The sequence below is a fragment of the Typopeltis vanoorti genome, chromosome 12, assembly GCF_054136105.1.
Source record: "Typopeltis vanoorti isolate ZY-2024b chromosome 12, IOZ_Tvanoo_1.0, whole genome shotgun sequence".
Classification (NCBI taxonomy): Eukaryota; Metazoa; Arthropoda; class Arachnida; order Uropygi; family Thelyphonidae; genus Typopeltis; species Typopeltis vanoorti.
The window spans coordinates 105,566,629-105,588,473 of NC_143560.1; the positions used below are offsets into that span (position 1 = coordinate 105,566,629).

Below are 21,845 nucleotides of genomic sequence, written 5' to 3' on the forward strand. Positions count from 1 at the left end.
TGACAAAGGCTGGTTATTGGATCTTATTTTAATATGTTATCCTAACAACAAGTACCTAAATTTTCTCTAAGGAAAGATTAGTGCCTTCTTCTCTAAGGTCAAATAGTTCAGTTCTGGACCTGATAATTTCCTACTAACAAAGGCTAATGGATTAAAATCATCTCCATCTTTCTGTTCTAATACAGCTACAGCAACAATGCAGTCATTTGATGCATCAGCAGAAAGATAAAAATTTCAACAAATTTAGGGTAAGTAAGAACTGGAGCTTTAGTTAATACTGGTTTAAGCTGTCAAATGCATCTTGTTGAGAATTACCTCAAGTGAATCTGGCACCTTCCTTTGTTAAGTACACTAAGGATCTCAACAACTGCAAACAATTAGGGATAAACTTTCTCTAAAAATGTAACATGTCAAGAAATTTGCAAACCTGCTTAACTATGTTTTTGGAGGTTTAGCTGATAATATACTCTCTACATTTGACTGACTTGGCATAATTCTTTTTTAGTGATCTTAAGGTCTAAATAATGCTGGCCTGGTTGGCTGAGTGGTTAGTGTATTCGCTCTCCAGCCAAAAGGCTGTGGGTTTGAATCCTGCCATGGGCATGATGTTTGTGATTGTCTGTAAAAAAAATACTAGTGGTAGTGGTGGAAGGCATTGGTGTAGTTGTGGTTCATTGTGGAGAGAGTTGTAGAGTAGATAGATGCCCTCCCTCGATGAGTCTTTGGACTCCCTGGAGGTGTCAAGTAATAATAATAATAAATATTCAACTTCTTTTAAGGAAAATTGGCATTTAGAGCAATTTAAAGATAGATTAGCTTCATCTAATCTCTTTAAAACATTCCACAAGATTTTATAATTGCAATCCAAATCTTGTGAATATACTAAAAGATCATCTTGAAAACATGACTCCATTTCCCAACATATCTGATAAGACCAGCATTCATTAAAGATTGAAATGGCAGAATTTTTTGCACCTGCAGTAACCTACATAGTTACTATTTCTACCATCTAGTAGTAACTGCAGAGTGTTTTCTGTCTTCTTTCTTCAAAGGGATCTGAAAATAGCCAGAATTTAAATCTGGTTTTGTGAAATACTGTGCTCCTTCCAAACAGATTAATTATTCCTAAGTCAAAGTGGGAGATCAACAGGCTTTGTAACCTTATTGATGGCTCTCAAATCTAAGACTTCTCAGGCTTCCATTTTCTTTTTCAATTAAGATGAATGGATTATTCCATTGAGAATTTGATTTCTCAATCCCTGCCTTTTCATATTCCTGTAGTAGTTTCTGAAAATGCTCCATGTACTTCACTGCATCTGATATTGCCTAATGTAAATAGGAGATTAAGTATACAAATTTATACTGAGTGTTTTACTACATAAGTGTAAGATAATGAAAGAATATCCTCTGTGAAACACTAGACAAATCTCAGGCTTTAAAGAATGTTGCAATTCGATTCCTTTCTTCACTAGAAAGTGGCTACTAATTTCAGTGAATTCTCCAGTAAGTTCTCTATTATTTCTTCAATGTTTTCAATCTTATCATTATTTAGAGTCTCAATATTAAACACTTGATCATCGTCAGTGGACTTTAAAAACTATTGGAGATTGCTCTAATTTTCCATTGTAACCTGATATCCTGTCAAAACATCATTCTCCACCACATAAGGATACTGTACCATACAAAATTACATGCAAAAGCATGATGTTTCAGAAAATCAATTCCAAATATTACCTGCACATTTGGAATTGAGGATTCTGGAAGAACTATTAATGGATGACAGACTTTCAAAGGAAAACAAGGGATTGAAGTAAGCTATTAATATAATTAACGGCTATTGTAGCCTGTTTTTGTTTAGGAGTGTCCTGTATTTTAAAACATTGGCTAACATAACTCAAAAAAGGATATATATATAAATATATATTTTAGGGCATTATGGGCAAGTATAGAAGGCAATTATGGCAGAAATAAAAAATGTGGAAAAATTTTGTACATACCTTGTTTTTGGTTTAATGATGCCTTGTTAAATCCAAGCTCCTTGGTTTATAAAGTATATAAACTGGGAGGGGGGGGAGAGGGAAAGAACATGGGGGTGCGCTTTAGACGCGGGAAATAAGTTAGGAAACCCGGGTTATTATTAATAATATATATATAAATATATATATATATATATATATTATTTTGTGATGGGGAGGAAGATGGGGGGAAACGAAGGGTAACCTTATGTGGAAACTGGGACAAGGGTTAACGGGGTGTGGACCATTTCGGTCATCGTCTGACCATCGTCGGAACTTTGTGGGAATGACTGTAGGGCTATGTCAAGGCTGCAAGTTGCATCTGCCAAATTAGGGCATTTGTTGTTGCTAAATGGCTGGAGGCGTGGCTTAATTTGTAAGTTTTGGAATGTCCCAACATTCGGAAATTAGGTAGGGGCGGTGGACGTTGATAGAATTCTCATCGCATTTTATGGCAATAGTTTCGGATATTCTATTTCGTTGTCTTGTTTGTCTATGATTATGGCTTTGTCGATTTGGGGGATGTGTTTTAGTTCAAGGGCGTGAGCTGCAATTTCTGTCTTCTGTTTTTCTTTTTGATGTTGCGATGTTTTTTTGTGTTCAGATATCCTGGAATGGGAATATTGCAATCCCTGAAGTGCTCTTGTAGTCTAGTCCATAACGACCTAATTGTAGAGCCAGTGTAGGTGACGTCACAGTCTTTTTGACAAGGAAATTTGTAGACTACGTTGTGGCGTTCGAATATTTCTTTGTGAGTGAGAGATACTATCTTTCACTCACAAAGATTTGGCTCTTGTTGTCAAACTGCTTCAAATTTTCTTCAGTAATGTTTGTATCCTGCCCAGCACTGTAATGGTCACTTCCAATTTCCGATCCTCTGTGTATCTTGAACCAGCATGAAGATATCACTATCAAAAAAAATGACACAGTCAATGAAACTCTTCTTATTTCTTGTCATCTCTCCATGTGAACTTGTGCACATCTTTATGTTGGAATATGGTATTAGTAATGAATAGTCCATGTTTCGAGCAGAAATTGAGAAAATACTCACCATTATTATTAGCTTTGCCTTTTTCTCCAAATTTTCTGAAAACATTCCTATATGCCCATGGGATTCAATTCCTACTCTGCTGTTTAGATCTCCAACAATGACCACCATTTTCTTTGTCAGCTGCCTGTTCTAATGACCCAAAAAATTCTTCCTCTGCTTTCTCTCACACAGACCATAGACTTATTGTCTATGGTCTACGTGAGACCATAGACAATAAGTTTCACTGTCTATTTCTCCATTTTGACATTTGCCCACATGACTCTACTTGAAAGTGCCTTTCAATCAAAGTTTATCTTCATGTTTGTTGTTGAATGCTATTGCTACTCGTTCTTTTCCTTGATCCTTATTGCCTGAATATAACATCCTATACTTGTTATTTAGTAAGATCTAACTTGTTTATATCTTCTTTGTCTCAGTAATGCCAATTATATATATGTGGTACTTTTCGGTTTGATTTCCTTTCCATTAATAGTCCTTATATTGATGGTTCCTATCTTCAGTTCTTCTGATGCTGGGTTTCTTCTTCTAGATGGTGAGCTTGTTCTAGTAGCTGACTTTTTACTGTTTGTCCCGGTTCCCTGCTGAAAACAGCGGGAGCGTTGTTTAATTGGGCAGCACCCCAGCTGGCATGAAATCTCATCACATCATATGCATTTGTGGTTTAAGCCAATAGAGAGTACAGTTTGGTTGGCTAAGTCCCAAATTGCCAGCCCATCCTTGTTTGTTCAATATCTAGTAAATATTTACTAATGGGGTGTATCACATGAAGGTGAGAATTGGACATTAGGTCAGAAGCCCCAGTTGATGCTCTGCATTTCTGAAGGGCAATGTAGAGGTCTCCTCCCAGTGGCGTTGACCCTTAAGCAACCCCATATGGGAAATTTGGTCACTTATTTTCATTGATGTAAGTTCAGAGATGAGTAACTGAGGCAATATGAGGAATTCTAAATTGCAACATTTAATGAATAGGCAGAAAAGAGTTAACATGATAGAGATGTTTAAGTTAGTGAAGGGATTTTAGTGGATTTATATAGATTGGATTATATATAGAGCAGAAGGTGGGAACAAGGGAACATCCTTGGAAGTTGTCTAGGTGAACTGATGCAATTAACAATGCCATAGAAGGTGAAAACGTAACTGATATTGGAGACCTGACAACTAACAGTTCATTTGGAAGAAACTGGGAAGCTAGTAATAATGCAGACTTAATTTTATTGAAATATTATTACACTATTCTGTATACTCCTTAAGAATATGCAGCAGGAAATGATGCCGGACTTGCAATACCCTCTAGCATGTATTCCAAACCCGTTACTTTTAATGTATCTATTACACACTACACCTACATTCAATTTTCAGAGATTACTATGGTTAGTGAAGATCATTGTGAGCTTGTCGCAAGTTTCATTAACCTTCCATTATAACAGTTTGTTATAATGGAAGGTTTATGGTGAATTTGCAACTTTGGCTAAAACTTTCTAGGAGTTCATTCTAACAAACCCATTCATCATAATAGTAGTTCTTGTTGTAAGTGAACATTGAATATATACACTGGGTTCCATAAATTAAGGAATAAAGAGAAAAATCACAATAACCTGGGAGTGGGGGGGGGAACCTTATATAAAAATAAAAATTGATGCTGAGTCTGGTTATTGTATGTAAAGGAGCCACAGCATAAGGTGTTTTGAAGTGATATTCCATTTCATGTCTGGAGTGAGAACAAGGCATGATGTGATAGTAAAATTCTTGGATATGGTTGCAAGACATCATTTAGCCAATGAATTTGGATGATGACTCTTTAAGACTAGAGTTCTTATGCATGCAAGTCATTCCTTGGCTCACAGACTGAGACTGTGAACCTAGGAAAAATTTGACAATTGGTGGAACCATTTCCAACAGTTACAAACAGAATCCCAGAAATACAGTAAAGAAGGACCATGGGCCACAACTGCAGCGGGTGACTGATATCTCCAATTATCTGCTTACTGAAATGAGTGTTACCCAAATTGGCTAAAAGAACATTGGTATCTTTCACTATGCACAAAAGGCTTAATGAAGGTAGTCTGTAAGCTAGGACCTGCATTCCCCTATCCCCACACTGCAGGGTGGGAGAGAGAGAGGGAATGTTCAAAATGGGCCAAGGCTTCATGAAAACTGGAGTCAAGACTAATGAGAAGAGGGTCAGGTCTTGTTTATAGATGAGGCCCCAATTTGCTCTATATAGCAATATCAGTCATGCTTTGATCTCGAGAGAACCAGGGATATCATCTCTCTAATATCTGTGAAAGGAACACTTATGGTGGATGTAATGCGATGGTTTAGGGAGACATCTCTTTGGGTGGACACACTAACATGTTGTGCTTCCTAGTAGAACAATGAATGTTGAAACTTATAGAGATGAAGTCCTGGATCTTTAAGTTCATACATATGTGGCTGCTGTAGGGGAGACTTTTATCCTAGAAGACAATAATGCTCATGAACCAATATCTTCAAGAAAAGACTATCTTACTTATGAAATGGCCAGTCAGGTCTCCTGACTTTAGTTCTGTTGAGAATGTTGGGATGCTCTAGGTAGATGTTTTGCTGCTCTCAATCCCCTCCACAAACCTTGATGGGAGCAATGTTTGTTATTACCAACTGAGCTCCTGGATAACATTATAAATAGTATAAAGCATTGTTGTGAGTACTGTATTGCTGTGAAGAGTCATCACATTCCTTATTTGAGGCATTTTGACAATCTCATTTTAAACTTTATTTTGACAGTTATTTTCACGTACCCATTATTACTGAATTAAACTAGTTATTTAAAATTTTTGTGGCTGTTTCTTTCACATCTGTTATCAACTGCTTTTCATTGAATTGTATAAATTTATCCTACAATTTTTGAGTTATGATGATTTTTCTTTTTGTTCCTTAATTTATGGAAACCAGTGTATGTATATATACTATATTAATATTATATTGCATGTATTATGTTGCAAAAAAAATAGAACGGGGCGAAACTGAGGTAACATCACTCAATTAATGATGCATTTATATCCTCTTGGTATAAAATTAACTGACTAATTATATGCAGTTAGCTTCTCATGTCATTCAGTATAACATTTTTGAATAGAGGCATACAGATACAAAATAATTTCAATAATTAACATCTTGTATATACTCAGTGGATAAAACATTAGAGATACCAACCTAATAGTGTATCGGTCCTCCTCCTCTAACATCAACAACAACCTGTACTCTCCAAGGCATTGACTCCACCGGATGTCAGAAGGTTGGCAGAGGTAATTCCAGCCATACCTGTTGCAGAATTGTTCAAAACTGAGCTTTAGATGTCAGTCCCAGATATATTGATCTGATGTCTTGCTCTACGGCATCCCAGAGAGATTCAATCAGATTTAAATCCAGTAGCCTGGGGGGGGGGACACTGGATATGCCCAAACGATGAGTGTTTCTCAACCCATGCCTGGGTGGTTGTGGCCTGGTGGGATGGTGCATCGTCCTGCTGAAACAGACCATCAACTGTAAGATGCGTGAAGGCTTTTAAGTACCTCTCTAGGCACACTAAGGGACCTGTCACATGAGAAAGCTCCCCAAACCATCACAGAGGAGCCACACCCTCCCGTCAGCTCAGTACAACTGATAATGGGATTCATCAGACCACACAAGTCTTCCACCCTCCATGTGTCCAATTTGATGGTTCTGACACCAGTGGTACATGATTAGGGCATCAGCTAATAGCCCATGCTATGCAGGATACACTGTATTGTCTCAAGAGCCCTAAGGTTCTTGAGGGCAACTGTGTCAAATGTCTACTGCAAGTGGTGACCAACCACATCCTATTGATGACTAGGATCGACGCAGACTATTCAGGCTCATACAGACTAATTGCAGGGAAATGGCAGCATAAATCACATCCAGTTTTGATGTTGGAGATGATTTATGCTGCCATTGCTGTGCAATTAGTCTGTATGAGCCTGAACAGTCTGCATCGATCCTAGTCATCAATAGGATGTGGTTGGTCACCACTTGCAGTAGACATTTGACACAGCTGCCCTCAAGAACCCTAGGGCTCTTACCACTTGAGCGATAGAATGACCCATCTTCTTGAGCCTATAATACGTCCATGATCAAAGTCGCTAAGATTTCCACATTTACTCATGTTTGTCAACTATGATGCGCTGTTGGGAAGCCTGATGTCTGCCTATTTACCATCTGTGTTTGGTATTGGTACATTTCACTCTGTATGGGGATGCCAGTTTAACTTCCCATCAACCTTATCTCTAATGTTTTGTCCATTAATTGTACATTTTTATAAATTGATGATTTGATTATACAGATAATTGTTATTATAACATTTATAAATAATTACCCCTTTCTTTTCTTCCAATGAACTGGAACCTTTATGAGCTTCTATTTCTCTTTCATCTTCAAATGTTGACAAAAGTAAGAGTGCATCCTTTTGGTAAGTAAGAAAAGAGAATCCAAAGCTGGCATCTGAGAGAAATGGCTGTCCTTTGAGTTCCAAATAACCCGATCCTTTAAATGTGGCTACTTTTAGATTCTGAAAGGATAAAAATATATTAATAAATATGATATTTACTTTTAAATTATTATTTTACTGCAAATCTACAATTTTTTAAGTATTTGAAAAATTAACTTAAAATAAATACTCTGATTGATCTTGGATTTAAAGTAATTATTGAGCATTTAGCTTCAGTCTCTGAATTATATAATTTGGAGACAAAGTATTTTATTCCCATGAGTACTAAGTGTTTATACACAGTTCAAGAAAATTGATGACTGAGAACTTACTTTACCAAAAGTTAACATTGCATTTGTTTCAAAAAATGTAAAAGTACTGGCATAAAACAAGGTACAAACAACAATCAGTTCATCAATTAAAAATAGTTGCCACATATTAATAAATAATATTAAAACTATTTTTAATGTTTACATAAAATGACAATCTCCCAAACTTTTTTATTTTTTTTGGGGGGGGGGGGGGAGCCAATCATTCAGATTTAGGTTAAGCTGATGTAAAAGGGCATCACAACTTTCTTTGCCACTACTATGCTGCTAGACCAGACTTTTGAGGTGAACATATCCAGTGTAATACTGATATTCATTAATTTTTTTCCCCAAAAAAATGGCCTGTCTGCCCAAAGTATGTCAAATTACATCATTATTATTATCTGACCTCCATGAAGTCAAAGGACTCATCATGAGATTTTTATACTCTCTCATGCTAAAAGGTCATTGAACTGTGCCTCAAACCCATTCACAGTTTCCGTACTCACCACACTTTCAGGCAATGCATTTCCTTCTCCTGCTCTCTCTCTCTCTCACACACACCTTATATATACAGCTTCCATGAATGGTCTCTACTTCTACCCTTGCTGCCCTCTACTCTGTGAAATATCTTTTTTTACATTAATTCTGGTAACAATCCATCACTAACTTTCACAAGGGATTTATTAAACACCAGCTTAAAGAAAGGTGATTCTTTTTTTTTTTTTTTGATTGAGTTCTATTTATCTGCTTATTCCATTCTGATTTTTTATCCCTTCTTTTTTTTTTTTTTTGCTCTGTCAAATATTTGTTGTTTTGTCTATTTTTTATGAACTGTATTTCTTAATACTTTCATTTTCACACATATTTCTTTATTGCATTTTTTTTGTAGATGGTAACAGATGAGAAATTTTGTTGATAGGAAAATGTGCAATTAAGGTGATCATCATCATCAAATTCCTGCCATGTACCCTCAAGGGGTGTACAGGATATGATAGTACTACATGAAAAAAATTACATCATTATTAATTTCCTATCTACAATTTTCCTCCAAATCAGTCTGTTACTTGTCAAGACTCCAACATTATCAGATCTTATATTTCTATCGTCCAAAGCACTTTGTACTGTATCAATCCACCTATAGTTCTTGAAAATTCTCCCAATAGGTTCAGAGATACTAAAAATATAAGGGATTGTAACTCGGTGGTCAGGCAAAGAATCCTTAGGTGTTAGAACATAGGAGTCAATTATTGGTTGGATTTGATGAGGGTTGTAATGATTTAATTCCATTAAAATTTTGATAGTGAGGAGTTCTTGTTATATGCTTGAGGGATAGAAACACACATTATGTGCTTATTAATTAATGACTTGATAAATGCCAATTTTTTTTGAGGTGTGATGAACACTTTTGATGAATGCATCTGCCAGTGAAGATAGTTTCTGATAAACACTGATTGACAGCGTACTGGAGGCAGTCCAAGTAAGAAGGATGTCCAATAATGGTAAACTACTAGTGTTTTCTTTTTCCATGCTTGTGTGAAGGCTATTGATCCAATGTGGCAAAGTGGTAAATTCATTTTCAGAATGAGGCCAAACAGCAAAAACATCATCGTAATGAAATCAAAGAGGGTTGGGGATGAATGGACAAAAATACAAGGTAAGGTATCTTCTAGATACCTTACCTTGGAGGGCAAACAAGATGAGAAGGGCAGTGGCTGTGGTGACAATTTTACTGATTATTGTAGAGACTTGAATCCAACAAGACTAGAAATCTCCTTATCACAAGTGCTGGCTGAGTGGACATGATTACTCTGTAATAGGCTGCAGGTTCAAATCCTATGTGGCAGTATGAATGCCACAAACTAGATGATAAAATCATCTAGTGCATGACCACTATCCTTACTTATAAGATCCATAGTGGCTTGAAAAAGTTCCATGCTTTGCTCTATAGCAACATTTCTCAATTATATAACCCTTACCCCATTGTTGGTACCTAATGTACTATAACAGTTCATTGTTATTCATGTAAAAAAAAATGAAATAAATACAAATAAAGTACAATGTGGTGCATTATTATTAGTAGTAGTACATGGTGTGAAAGTGTTTCTAATAGTAGGATAAATACCAAGCTAAGAATGAAAAAATAAGGAAACAAGGATTTTATTATTCCAGTATTCTGAAATACTGAATGGAACATACTTGCTATCCTTATCGTCATTATTTTTCAGAAGTTCCAGAAATAATAAGAAAATACATATTTCCTTATTCTGTTTACAATTTAGACAAGTTAGTCTGATTTAGAGAAAAAAAAAAAAGTAAACAGTTATAATACAAGGTAGGTTCCAAAATTCATGTCAATTTTAAAATGGTGTGCTGATAGATAGCACTATCTATGGGGAGCTAAGTGTACCAGTTTCAGCTTTTTACTTGCATCATCCAGTTGGAGGCACTTGTTTGACTAACACGTGGCTGTAATGTCAAAAATTGAGTACAGATGTGATCATGTTTTTCACTGAAGAAGGGCTTTCATGTAGTGCTATCAAACAATTGGATCATGTTTATGGGGAAGCTTCTCCTTCATATTCCACTATGAAGGAATGGGCTAAACAATTTTACCTAGAAAGAGAGAGAGCATCGAAGATAATCCTCATGATGGTCAGCCTGTGGAAGTCATGACTAAGGAAAATGTCTTTTGTTGAGGAGGAACTACTCAATGACAGCCAGCTGAAGCTCAAAGAAATCTCAGCAAGGTTGGGGCTTTCTATAGCAACCATTCTTTGCATCATTCACAAGAAGCTTCACATGATGGTCAGTGCAAAGTGGGTGCCCTGACTTCTCTTTTCAATTCAGAAGGAGCATCATGTGACCTGTTCTCACAAGTTTTTAGAGCTTTGCCAAGGGAACCAGAGAGAAGTGCTAAAATCCAGTGTAATACTGATATTCAACTTTGGATGAAACCACGGTCCTTTATTATGATCCTCTTTCCAAAAGGGAATCCATGGAGTGGTGCAAACCAGGCAAAGCACTACCAAGAAAAGCCAAGGTCACTCAGTCCACCAAGAAGATCATGGCAGCAATCTTTTGAGATTGTCAGGGTGATTCACCTCAAGGAAATGAACACCACCGTGAATGCAGAATATTATGCCTCACTCCTGCACAAGCTGCATGACACCATAAAGGAGAAGAGACGAGGAATGCTGAGTCATGATGTTTGCCTGCTCCAGTCCATATGGCTATTGTTGTGAAGGACTGTGTCTTTCAGGAGATTGAGCATCCACCCTACAGTCCAGATCTAGCACCCAGTGACTACTATCCCTTCTCAAAACTGAAGAAAGACCTTCAAGGAAGAAAATTTGCAGATGATAATGAGGTGAAAGATGCAATTTTAGGCTGTTTTGCAAACAAAAGTACAGACTATTTTCTTAAGGGCATAGAAATGTTAAGTCAAAGAGGTGAAAAGTGTGTTGAAGTAAAGGGAGATAATGTTGAAAAGTGACACAGTTGTCTTCTTTCTATCACCTCTAAAAGTTAGTCAGGCTGGAAACTTATGGAACCACCCTTGCATATCAGGTTTATGTACAATTAAAAGAAAGAGCCTCCACAGTTCAGTCAGTATAGACAAAGCCCTTTGGTTGGAAAAATCTGGGTTCGATTCCTGTCCAAGATGTGAGGAACCTTTATCTAATCTCTTTCAATTAAAGGTGAGTTAGCCAGTTTCATATAGAGGTAGGCTGTTTTTCGTCCCACAGAACAGGCAAACTGACCCTGTGAACATGCACATTTCTACAGTCATAAAAAATTGTCCACCCCACCCCCAATGCCAGACTCTGCAACAAGCCAGATCAAAAGTGCTATAAAGAGGAAGAAGAAGATGTACAATTAAAAGAAACATTTAACATAGAAACTGCCAAATGTTTGAAAAGACCGATACTATTCATAACTTACTTTATCTTTACATCCTGGTTCTACATCATAATAATCACTTTTTGATAAATCAAGAGGTGTAGTATCAATCTGAAGATCTTTCATGCATCCTAAAAATTTAGTAAATGTGATGGTAGGCCACCTAATAAAGAAGAAATAAATGTTTAGGTTTTTTTTAACCTCTGAAAATCATGTTGTTCTTAACGTTAAAATTCTAGGCATCATTCATGATACAAAGAATTACAAAGAAGTCACTGAAGATCCTACTCCCAGCATTATAAAACAAACCGAAAAATGTATATATATCAACTCAAAGAAGAAAGCAAAAGCAAAATAGGAAAATGCACTGCTTAAAAATTGCCTATTGTCCAAACTATTCCCTTGCTAGTTTGGACAAGTTAAGATACATAAACCAGGTAGCCTGGTTTATGCACTTTCACTTGTATTATACAAACACACCACAATGGTCCCTTTTATCAAAATTTATCATACAATTATTAAAACCTTTACTGAACTATTCACATGATTAAAAATATTGATAAACTCTTTCAACACATTAAGCAAATCACCATTTTGCCCAATTATATTTTCTTTCCTTTAGATGCATTCTTTCTAAATAATAAAATAATGCATCCTTTCTGTATACCAATGTTGATGTACCTAAACAACATTCACACACACACACACACACTGCTTATAAATGACTAGAATCTACAGGAACTTACTAAATTATCTCCATCAGATATCTTCTCACTAATACAAATAATAATCTCTGCAAATTTCTTTAAATACAATGACCATTTTTACAAACAAACGTTCAGTCTTCCCATGAACCAAAACATTAGCAGTCTACTGACCAAACAGTTTCTTGCCCATATAGAAACACAATTCCTATCTTCTTCTCTGCCTGCTGGTATCTTTTTCTACAGCTATTTCATTCTTACACCATACTTGGCCATGGATTAAAATTCTCCATTGAACATGAAGGAAATAAATCCATAAACTTCTTGATCCCGACATTTATTACATCCAGTCATCACACCAGTACCAAAGCATACTACAAACCTGCTAAAATTGGAAAGTATTTACATTTCACCTCACCCTTATATCACCCTTATTATATCAAAAACTTAGTTATACTGACATAATTCATTAATGTCTACAAATATTCATCTTTTATCACCAATTTAAACCAAGAAATCACATCAAAAAGAGATCTTCTGTTCTTGCCACTATCCCCAACAACTAATAGAATATACTACTCACTCAGCCCAAAATCATGTTCCTTTTCCCTCTTTGCAAAGAAATAATTAAAATTCTATATAGCACTGAAATGCTCATGTATTCATAACATTTATAAAGCCAGAAAACAGATCTTCAGAAATTCCAATTACAAAACTGCCTTCACTACCAGTAACAGACTACAAAATTCATTTAATCGCAGAACTACAATATAACTCAGACAGACAGACATATTTAAGTGCCTCCGTTGCACAACTGGAAAAATTACAGTACATTGCACTCTTTGATTGGAAAAGGGCAAGTTTGAATTTCATTGTGACAAGAGAATTCTTTGTATGGGCTTTTATCTTCCAGCAAACTCTGGTTTTTCATCATGCAAATCATTATAGGAAAATCATGTCTTGTCTGAAATACTTTACAGACAAGAAATACTGTTGATGTTGGTGGTGATGGGCAGAAGATGGTGTTGGTGGTAGTTATGTGTAGTGAGAGAATTAAGTAGTAGAGGAGACAGTGAAATATTTTTAGTGGAGTGGAGTAAAGTGCCTCCCACAACGAGTCCTTAGACTTCTTGGAGGTGTTATGTAACAATATTATTATGGCATAAAGCTGTTTATAAGTTTGACTACCAGTCATGATGCGATACCTGCTATATTGGGTCTACCATTCATTCCATAAAATCACACCTAATTTGATCATTATTGAGATTGCAATATTCCCATACCAGCCCACTTACTTGTCACAACTAAAAAAAGACACACACAAAAAAATCCCACCACTGAGATGTAATGTAATGCAATGCAATGCAATGCAATACAAACACATCCCTCAAATTGAGAAGGTCACTCATCGATCAAGAAATCGAAATGAAATTATGTTGCTCTGAATCATTAGTGATAAGAACCATCCAATATACCATAAACACAAAAAAGACCCAATTTATTCTCTCAACTGTGGCAATTAAATAAAATAAATTACTCTCCATGACTTTCAAACCAACTAAACAGTTCAACACACTTAATCCAAGTTAACTTCCCAATACTCTCAACCGAAATCTCACTTCTCTTAATAAGTGGTTTCATTAAACCATACGATAGGCTCACAGTTATCTCTGTTCCATATCTGATGATATTTAAAAATGAAATGGTTAGCACCTGTCATACTGTTTACTTGTCATGAATACCTAGTCTAGCCATAAATACTGTTACAACTTGAACAGTGCTTAAAGTTTTAATCTTTCAGTAAATCATTTACAGCTTTCAGCACATACAAATCATATATATAACATGCATATAGCAGCACTCAATGTTTGAAATGTCTCCCTTTTGCCTTCATGCACACCCAAAGTCTGTAAGGGCATACATCGATGGTGGCATGCACAAGATCCAACAGAAATGCTACCGCTATTTTCTCCAAATTCACCTTCAGGCTGGCAATGCTGGGATGTCATTTCTTACAGGATATTCTCTCAAGCTCCAATCACAATTTGAAGTCCAACGGATTCAGACTGGGACCTCCAGAGGGCTAATCAGATGGTAATATATGAACAGGCACATTTGCCTCCAACCACTGTTGTGTGGTCCTTGCCTTGTGTGCAGGGGCTGAGTCCTGTTGGAAGGTTGACTGCCTATTATGAAACAAAGTATTGTTAGGGACTGTTGCAGGTTGCAGCATGGTGTCTTGATACACTTTTGTGGATATTTTAATTCTCTCTCACAGAAATGCAACTTAAATACTCCCTAATCTACAACAACCAATCACTGACGTGGGGTAATCTCTCTCTGAATCCTGGGTGCTATAGTGTCTGCCCGTGACTATCTAGGGCATATACCCAATCGTTTTAGCTGTTAAATGACTCTTCAGTGGTGAACATCTTCTCCTCTATGAAGGGGGGATATCTTTGTGTCTGTTGTTTGCATACTGCAGGAGAAGTGCCTTTGATTTTATCACCCTCTGCTGCATAAGTTGTGATGCTAGGAAGTGTCCTGTAGAACAATGATAGGTTCTCTCTCAGGTCATCAGTTAGTACACTGACATTGTTCTCTGTGAAACATTTATCTCTCGTGACATTACTTTCTGCATTCTCACAGAATTATGATGGAGGCATGCCTTCACAGCTCTCACAAGCTGTTACATCCTAATGCAGTGTGGTCAATCTGTTTTTTGGCAGTCAAATACATCTTCTGTATCATTATAATGATTAATAGTTTGATATACAAACATCCTACTGATCCTGAGCATTTATAGCATGTTGAAAATAACAGGTGGCTGCATTTCAACCTTGTGAAGTGCTATTACAGCTCCACAGTACTCCCTCAACTAATAAACATACAAATGTTGGCTGTGCACAGTGGAAATGGACTGACACAATTCTGTGGGCCTTGCAGAGGTGTGCAGAAGTTGTAACAGTATTTATGGCAAGACTGTATATGACAGGATTTTCTGTTTTATGTTCCTTTTTATTCTTTATTTTAAACTCTCTAAATTTCTTAGTTTGTTTAGTTCATTTCTTCATTATTTGGTTTATTCATGTTTTGGCTATCTGCTAAATATATCTATGCTCATCAGACTATTGGCTCTTCATCTTCAACACTTCTTAAATACATACCAACTCAGTCTAAGTCCTGGTCCAGAGTTCTGTATCACACTTAACTTCAAGAAATGCATGCAAGTCAAAATTAATAATCCTTATTTAATATAATCCCATTTATTTAGCATCTCTGTAACCTAGTTGGATAATTTTTAAAGGGGTGCTTCATCAGCAGAACTGTTTAGGATTATTCACCATTTGTGAAAAGTGTTCTGACAGTGTAAACATTCCCCTTTTTGTATAGCTTGAGGTAAAAGATAACCATGGTTTATGTATATTGTTTGTTATGATAAAATGTTGAGTTAGCAAATGATAATACTGAGAAATAATTCTCAAACCCAAAAACTTTGGTATTCTAACAATAATATAACTATCGTATTCTATTAATAATATCTTGAAGGTTGCTGAGTCAGACAAGCAAACAAAAAGACTTTGCAGTAGTAATATAGACAGTCAAGAGAATTCTAGCTATCTGAATTATATTTTCTCTTCTTTAGATGCATCCTTTCTAAATAATAAAATAATGCATTCTTTCTGTATACCAATGTTGATGTGCCTAAACCCTAAACAACTTTCACACACACACACACACACACACTGCATATAAATGACTATTTATAAGCAGTGTGTGTGTGTGTGTGTTTATCAGCCTAATTGCATCCAATTAGGCTGATAACTAAAGGTCGCATCATAAGATGGAATACTATGTCTACTCAGTTTCCCAATAGCATAGTTTTGTTCTCCAAAAAACGATCATATTCCAGTTGGTGCTACTTGGACATACTGTAAACACCTACAGAAACAAACAGTATCAGTAGACAGTTATCTCATATGTATTGCCATATTAAGGAATACAATGGGAAAGTGAGCAACACGGTTAACTGCTTGTATATGTGTGTGTGTGTGTCTATATCTATCTATATATATATAAGGTAAGGAAGGCAAAACCAGATGATGAAGAAATTAGCCAAGCAGGAAATCCTTCAGTATGCAGCAAGTAAAAGGAAGACAAGAATGACTATGGAAGGAAAACTTTAACAAGTACTGATGGTAGCAAGGTGACAGAATTAAATAAAATAGAAGAATTACTGAGTCACCACTTTGCAAAAGGCTATCATCCAAATGAGGATATTACTATGACAGGAACTGATGTTAGTTTAGAGGTTGATGAAGTGGTAGTAATTATGGTATAACAGAATCTCAATGCAAATACAGCCATAGGATTAGAGGGATAATCAGCATGCCTATTATGACAATGTGCAAAGGAATTGCATCCAATTAGGCTGTTAAAGTCTTAGCTATGGGAGTAGGCAAAATATTTCTGTTGCATAAAGGATGTTTTAAGACTGCAGTAGCAAATTATAGACTAATCAGTTATCTTGGGTGAGGTAGTCAAAGACCGAATTTAAGAAGGGGTGAATCAGAATGAGACACTTATTTGGGACTGCATAACTTTGTAAAGGGTACAGCATGCCTTAGTAATTTACTAACTGTTTATAATACTGATGGCAGAGCTGGATAAAGGGAATTGCTACATAATGATCCTGCTAGTTTTTCAGAGGCATTTAACAGGATACTACATGGAATTCTGTTACACAAACTGAAACAAATGAGAATAGACATGAAGCTATATATGGATACCACCAATGAGTAGCATATGGAGGACAAGAACCCAGGAGAAAGCTGGTGACTAGCAGTGTGGCACAAGCTTGGACCACCACTGTTTCATTTGTACATAAATTACAGGAAATTATTTTAAGGAAAATATTCATTTGTTTGCTCATGTAAAATTGGGCAGCATAATAGTTAATCAAATGACGTAGAGAGCTTATGGGATAATTTAAATAAGCTGACAGTATGAGCCAGATAATGGATGTCAGTTTAATGTGAAAGTGTAAAATTATGTATTTTGGGATGAAAAGATTACAAGCTGTCTATTCCACTGATGAAGCTAGTGATTTGAAGGTGTTGGTAGAGAACTAGAGTTCAGAGGGCATATTGCTGCAGTGTTCAAGGTAGCTCACTATATGTGGTATTTGCACTGAGATTCTGCAATATAATAAGTGCGTTCAGTTCACCAACCTCTATTCCAAAATTAATTCATATCACATCTATAACTGCAGTATCTTCTGAATGATAGACCCTTGAAAAGCAGTCATTCAGTAACTCAACTATTTTACCTGCTTTCTATCACCTCTTACTACCAGCACTCATTCAAGTTATCCTTCCATACTCATTTCCACTTTTATTATTATATTATGATATGGGTATCCCCATGGTATTGAATTGCAGGAGATCCACGCAAACCTTAAATTTGTTCACTGTGGTGAGTCCTTGAAAGGAGTTTCCAAGGGTGAGCCATTGTTCTCACCCTAAAACAAAATTCAACTGTATTAATGCTGCCATAAGAGATGATAGATTTTTTTTTTTTAGTAATTGCATTTCTCTTTTAGAGAAACTCTCTTGTATAAAATCTATCTTTACAATAGTATAACAGAAATTCCTCAAGAATATGCTATTTGACAAATTGAAAATTGTTTGTTTTTAAGTAGATGGTATTTGCTCATTGTCATCACTATTTTTTTTTTCATTTCTTTCCATGCCATGACTATGTTTGAGATGATGAAGTCCACTTACTGATGTTGCTCTGCATTGCTATGTTTTGGAACCCATTTAAGAATGATCTGTCTGATTTTTGCCATGTTTATTAAAACACTGTTAACATTCCTCATGCTTCTTACTCAGTGTTAGGGGATAAACCACAATAAAGTAAGTGAAATTAGTTTTATTCAAAATGATGGAATGACCAGTGAAGCTAGAAGAGACAAATGCCTAATCCCTGATAATAATAAAAAGAGTTAAATAATATTTATTTTTATTTATTATTTTATTTTGTTTATATTTAACTCAATGGACAAAAAATTAGAGATACCTACCTAATAGTGTGTTGGTCCTCCTCCAGCATGAATAACAGCATGTACTATGTACTCTTTGAGCCATTGACCACAACAGATGCTGGAGGTAATTCCAGCTATGACTGGTGCAGCATTGTCAACAAGTGAGCCTTAGATGTCCCTCCCAGATACATGGATACTGTTCTATGGCAACCCAGAAAGATTTGATCAGATTTAAATTCAGGGATCTTGGGAGCCATGCCTGGGTGGGGTAGCGTATTGTCCTGATGAAACAGACCATTGGCTGCATGATGGCCATGAAAGTGTATAGGTGATCAGCCAGCACATTCTAATAGTTCACATCATTTAAGAACCTCTCCAGACACACTAAGGGACCTAATGTGTCACATGAGAAGGCTTCCCAAACTATAACAGAACCACCACCACCTCCTTGAACAGAGCCAACCTAGCACAATATTGCCATGGCCTCATGCTGTTGATGTGACACCCGCACCCTCCGGTCAGCTCAGTACAACTGATAATGGGATTCATCAGCCCACAAAAATCTAGTCCACTCTGCAGAGGTCCAGTTTTGATGGTCCCAACACCAGGTAAGGTACAATGGCCAATGACGAGCTGTCAACAGTTGTACACAATTAGGGTGTCGGCTCCTGTAACCCATAGTATGCAGGGTACACCATACCATTCATTTAGTGATGCTGCTTTGATCTCTGACATTGAAACTGGATGCGATTTGTGCTGCTGTTGGTCTGTATGAACCTGGACATTGTATGTCGACTCTGGTCATCAATGCCATGTGGCTGGCCACCAGTTGCTCACTGGGTGCTGGTACTTCCATTGATGGTATACTCGCGGTAGACCCTTGATGCAGTTGCCCTTGAGAACCCTAGGGGTTTTTACCACTTGGATGTAGAATGAAGGCTTCCCAAACTGAAGAGCCACCACTTCCTGGAACAGAGCCGACCTGGCACGACAATGCTATGACCTCAAGCTGTCGACGTCATACTTGCACCCTCCTGCCAGCTCAGTACAATGCCAATAATATGGCCAAAATCAGTTGCTAAGATCGTCATATTTATCCATGTTCGTCGATTGCGATACACTGTTGGGAAGCCCCGATGTCTGCATTCGGTTTGGGTACGTTTTACTCTGCACAGGGGATGCCAGTATCAATTTCCCATTATCCCTATCTTTAATGTTTTGCCCATTGAGTGTATATATTATTTTATTATTATATACATTTTTTATTTATTTTTATATTTGATTTATTTAGGCACAGTTTTTAAAGAAGATGGCGAGTTAAATCTGGAAATAGATAACAGAATAAGCAAAGCTGGTATTGATGGGGAGCAGTTGAATAAATTTATATGGAATGAGGGAAAAATTAGCCAAAATATCAAACTAGCACTATATAAGACAGTATTCAAACCAGTTTTAAGTTATGGATCTGAGAGTTTAGTTAGAAATAAAGCAGTTGATCAAAGATTACAGACTGCAGATATGAGTGTTCTAAGAAAGATTATGGGAGTGATCAGATGGCCTCAGTGACAGACTCGCATGACAAATGAAGACATAAGGAAGAAACTTGACAATGTTTACATTCAAGAATGTGTGAGCAGGGCTAATTTAAGGTGATATGGCCACTTAAACAGAATGGGAGAGGAAAGGTTAGTACAGATGTTTGATGCTAAGATGGCAGGAAAAAGACCCAGAGGAAGATCAACTAAATCAATCCACAAAGGTCTGGGTAGATTGAAATGTTAGATATAACAATATTGAAGTGCTGAAAAGTAATAGACTAATTTGGAGGAAAATTGTTGATAGGTGATTATTAATGAAGTAAACTTAACCATGTAGTGCTGTCATAGTAACTTGAACACCCCTTGAGGGTACATATCAGGAAATTGATTATTTTAAATACCTCAATTTCACATTGGACATGCTTGAAGGGACTAGGATTACACTTCAAGAATACCCCATTTCTGTCATGGCAAGAATGAGGATTTTAGATCATATGAGATTATTAAAAGCATCTTTAATTACTCAAAAAATATTTATAGTATTCCAGGCAAATTAGCATTTTTAAAATTATGGATTTTCCCAGAAATTCTCAGGAAGAAACAATATACTGGGCATGAAAATTTTATATTGCCATCATGTTTCTGCTTTGCTGTTTTATTCACCGTTAGTAGAACACTTACATTTTGATGTTATAACGACCAGTGAGATACAACAGTAACGTCTAGGTTATTGTCTCTTTAGTGTTATTCTTTGTCATTAGGGTTTAGAGCAGTCCTTCTCAATCTTTTTACCCTGGAGGAATGCTTGAATAAAAATTATATCTTTTTGTTTATTTTTTATTTTTTTCAATCACAATCAGTTGCAGAACCCCAGGTGAGAAACACTGGTTTACAACGAATAAGAAACAGCATAATATCAACTTATATTATGAAGATGAAGTCAACCTATTCATTGTAATAATCTACCATAAGTTAGGAAGTCTTTCATATTTGAAGTTACCATATAAAAAAAGTTCTAAATTTAAGATGTTCAATAATTTAATATGGGATAATAAAGCTCAACACATACAACGTGGTTGTAAAATTTGGTGGAACACCTCCAAAATACAGATCACTTTTCTTTAGGTCTAGTGCTAATGTCCTTCCATGCGAAGCTCTGTCACTGAGAAATTCTTCTTCAACTAGCATTTGCCCTGAAATAATAAATGAAAGAAAAGCTTTTGTTTTACGTGGTAATATTGATAATATTCAATTTTATTATTTAAATTGAGAACAATTGACGATTGTGGTCAGTGTAAGGAAATTATTTATATAGCAAAGTTAAATATCTGTGTGTGTGTGTCATTTTTCAGAACAAAGGTTATGGCCTAGCAATCTTTAACTAAATCTAAATATGATAAAACATAACTGATACCAGCCAATGATACCTGTCAGTCAGACTTTGTCAGTTTTTAATAAAACCTATATTTTTTAATGTAAAAAAAATAAATTATGAAAATAATGCAAAAATATTCCTGAAAATCACCTCAGTATTAAGAAAAGCCCTGGTACTAGTATTATAATAATGGACAGCATATAGTACAAAAGTGACTTTGCTTGAGCAATAAATTCATAGTGCTTCTACTGAGTGGACACTTTAATTAGGAACACTCCCCATTTTTCCTATATGGGGAGGTGTTCCTAACAAAGTGTGTCCACTCAGCATAAATTTGTTAGTCTGGTTAGTTGGATGAATAGATAGCATCTCATCTTTCCAACCAACAGGCTGGATTTGAATCTCATTGTGACATGGATATT

At 36.2% G+C, this 21,845-nt stretch overlaps 1 protein-coding gene across 1 annotated transcript in view; it reads right to left on the reverse strand.

Moving 5' to 3' along the window:
• The window catches only part of LOC150101107 (laminin subunit alpha lam-3-like), a 789,889-nt gene that overhangs the window by 105,133 nt on the left and 662,911 nt on the right, over nucleotides 1-21,845 (reverse strand). The window contains exons 53-55 of the mRNA XM_090402236.1: nucleotides 21,118-21,241; nucleotides 11,803-11,923; nucleotides 7,439-7,630 (exon numbers count right to left, since the gene is read on the reverse strand). Coding sequence (XP_090258362.1) covers nucleotides 7,439-7,630; nucleotides 11,803-11,923; nucleotides 21,118-21,241 — 437 coding nt within the window. The remainder of the gene's footprint in view (nucleotides 1-7,438; nucleotides 7,631-11,802; nucleotides 11,924-21,117; nucleotides 21,242-21,845) is intronic.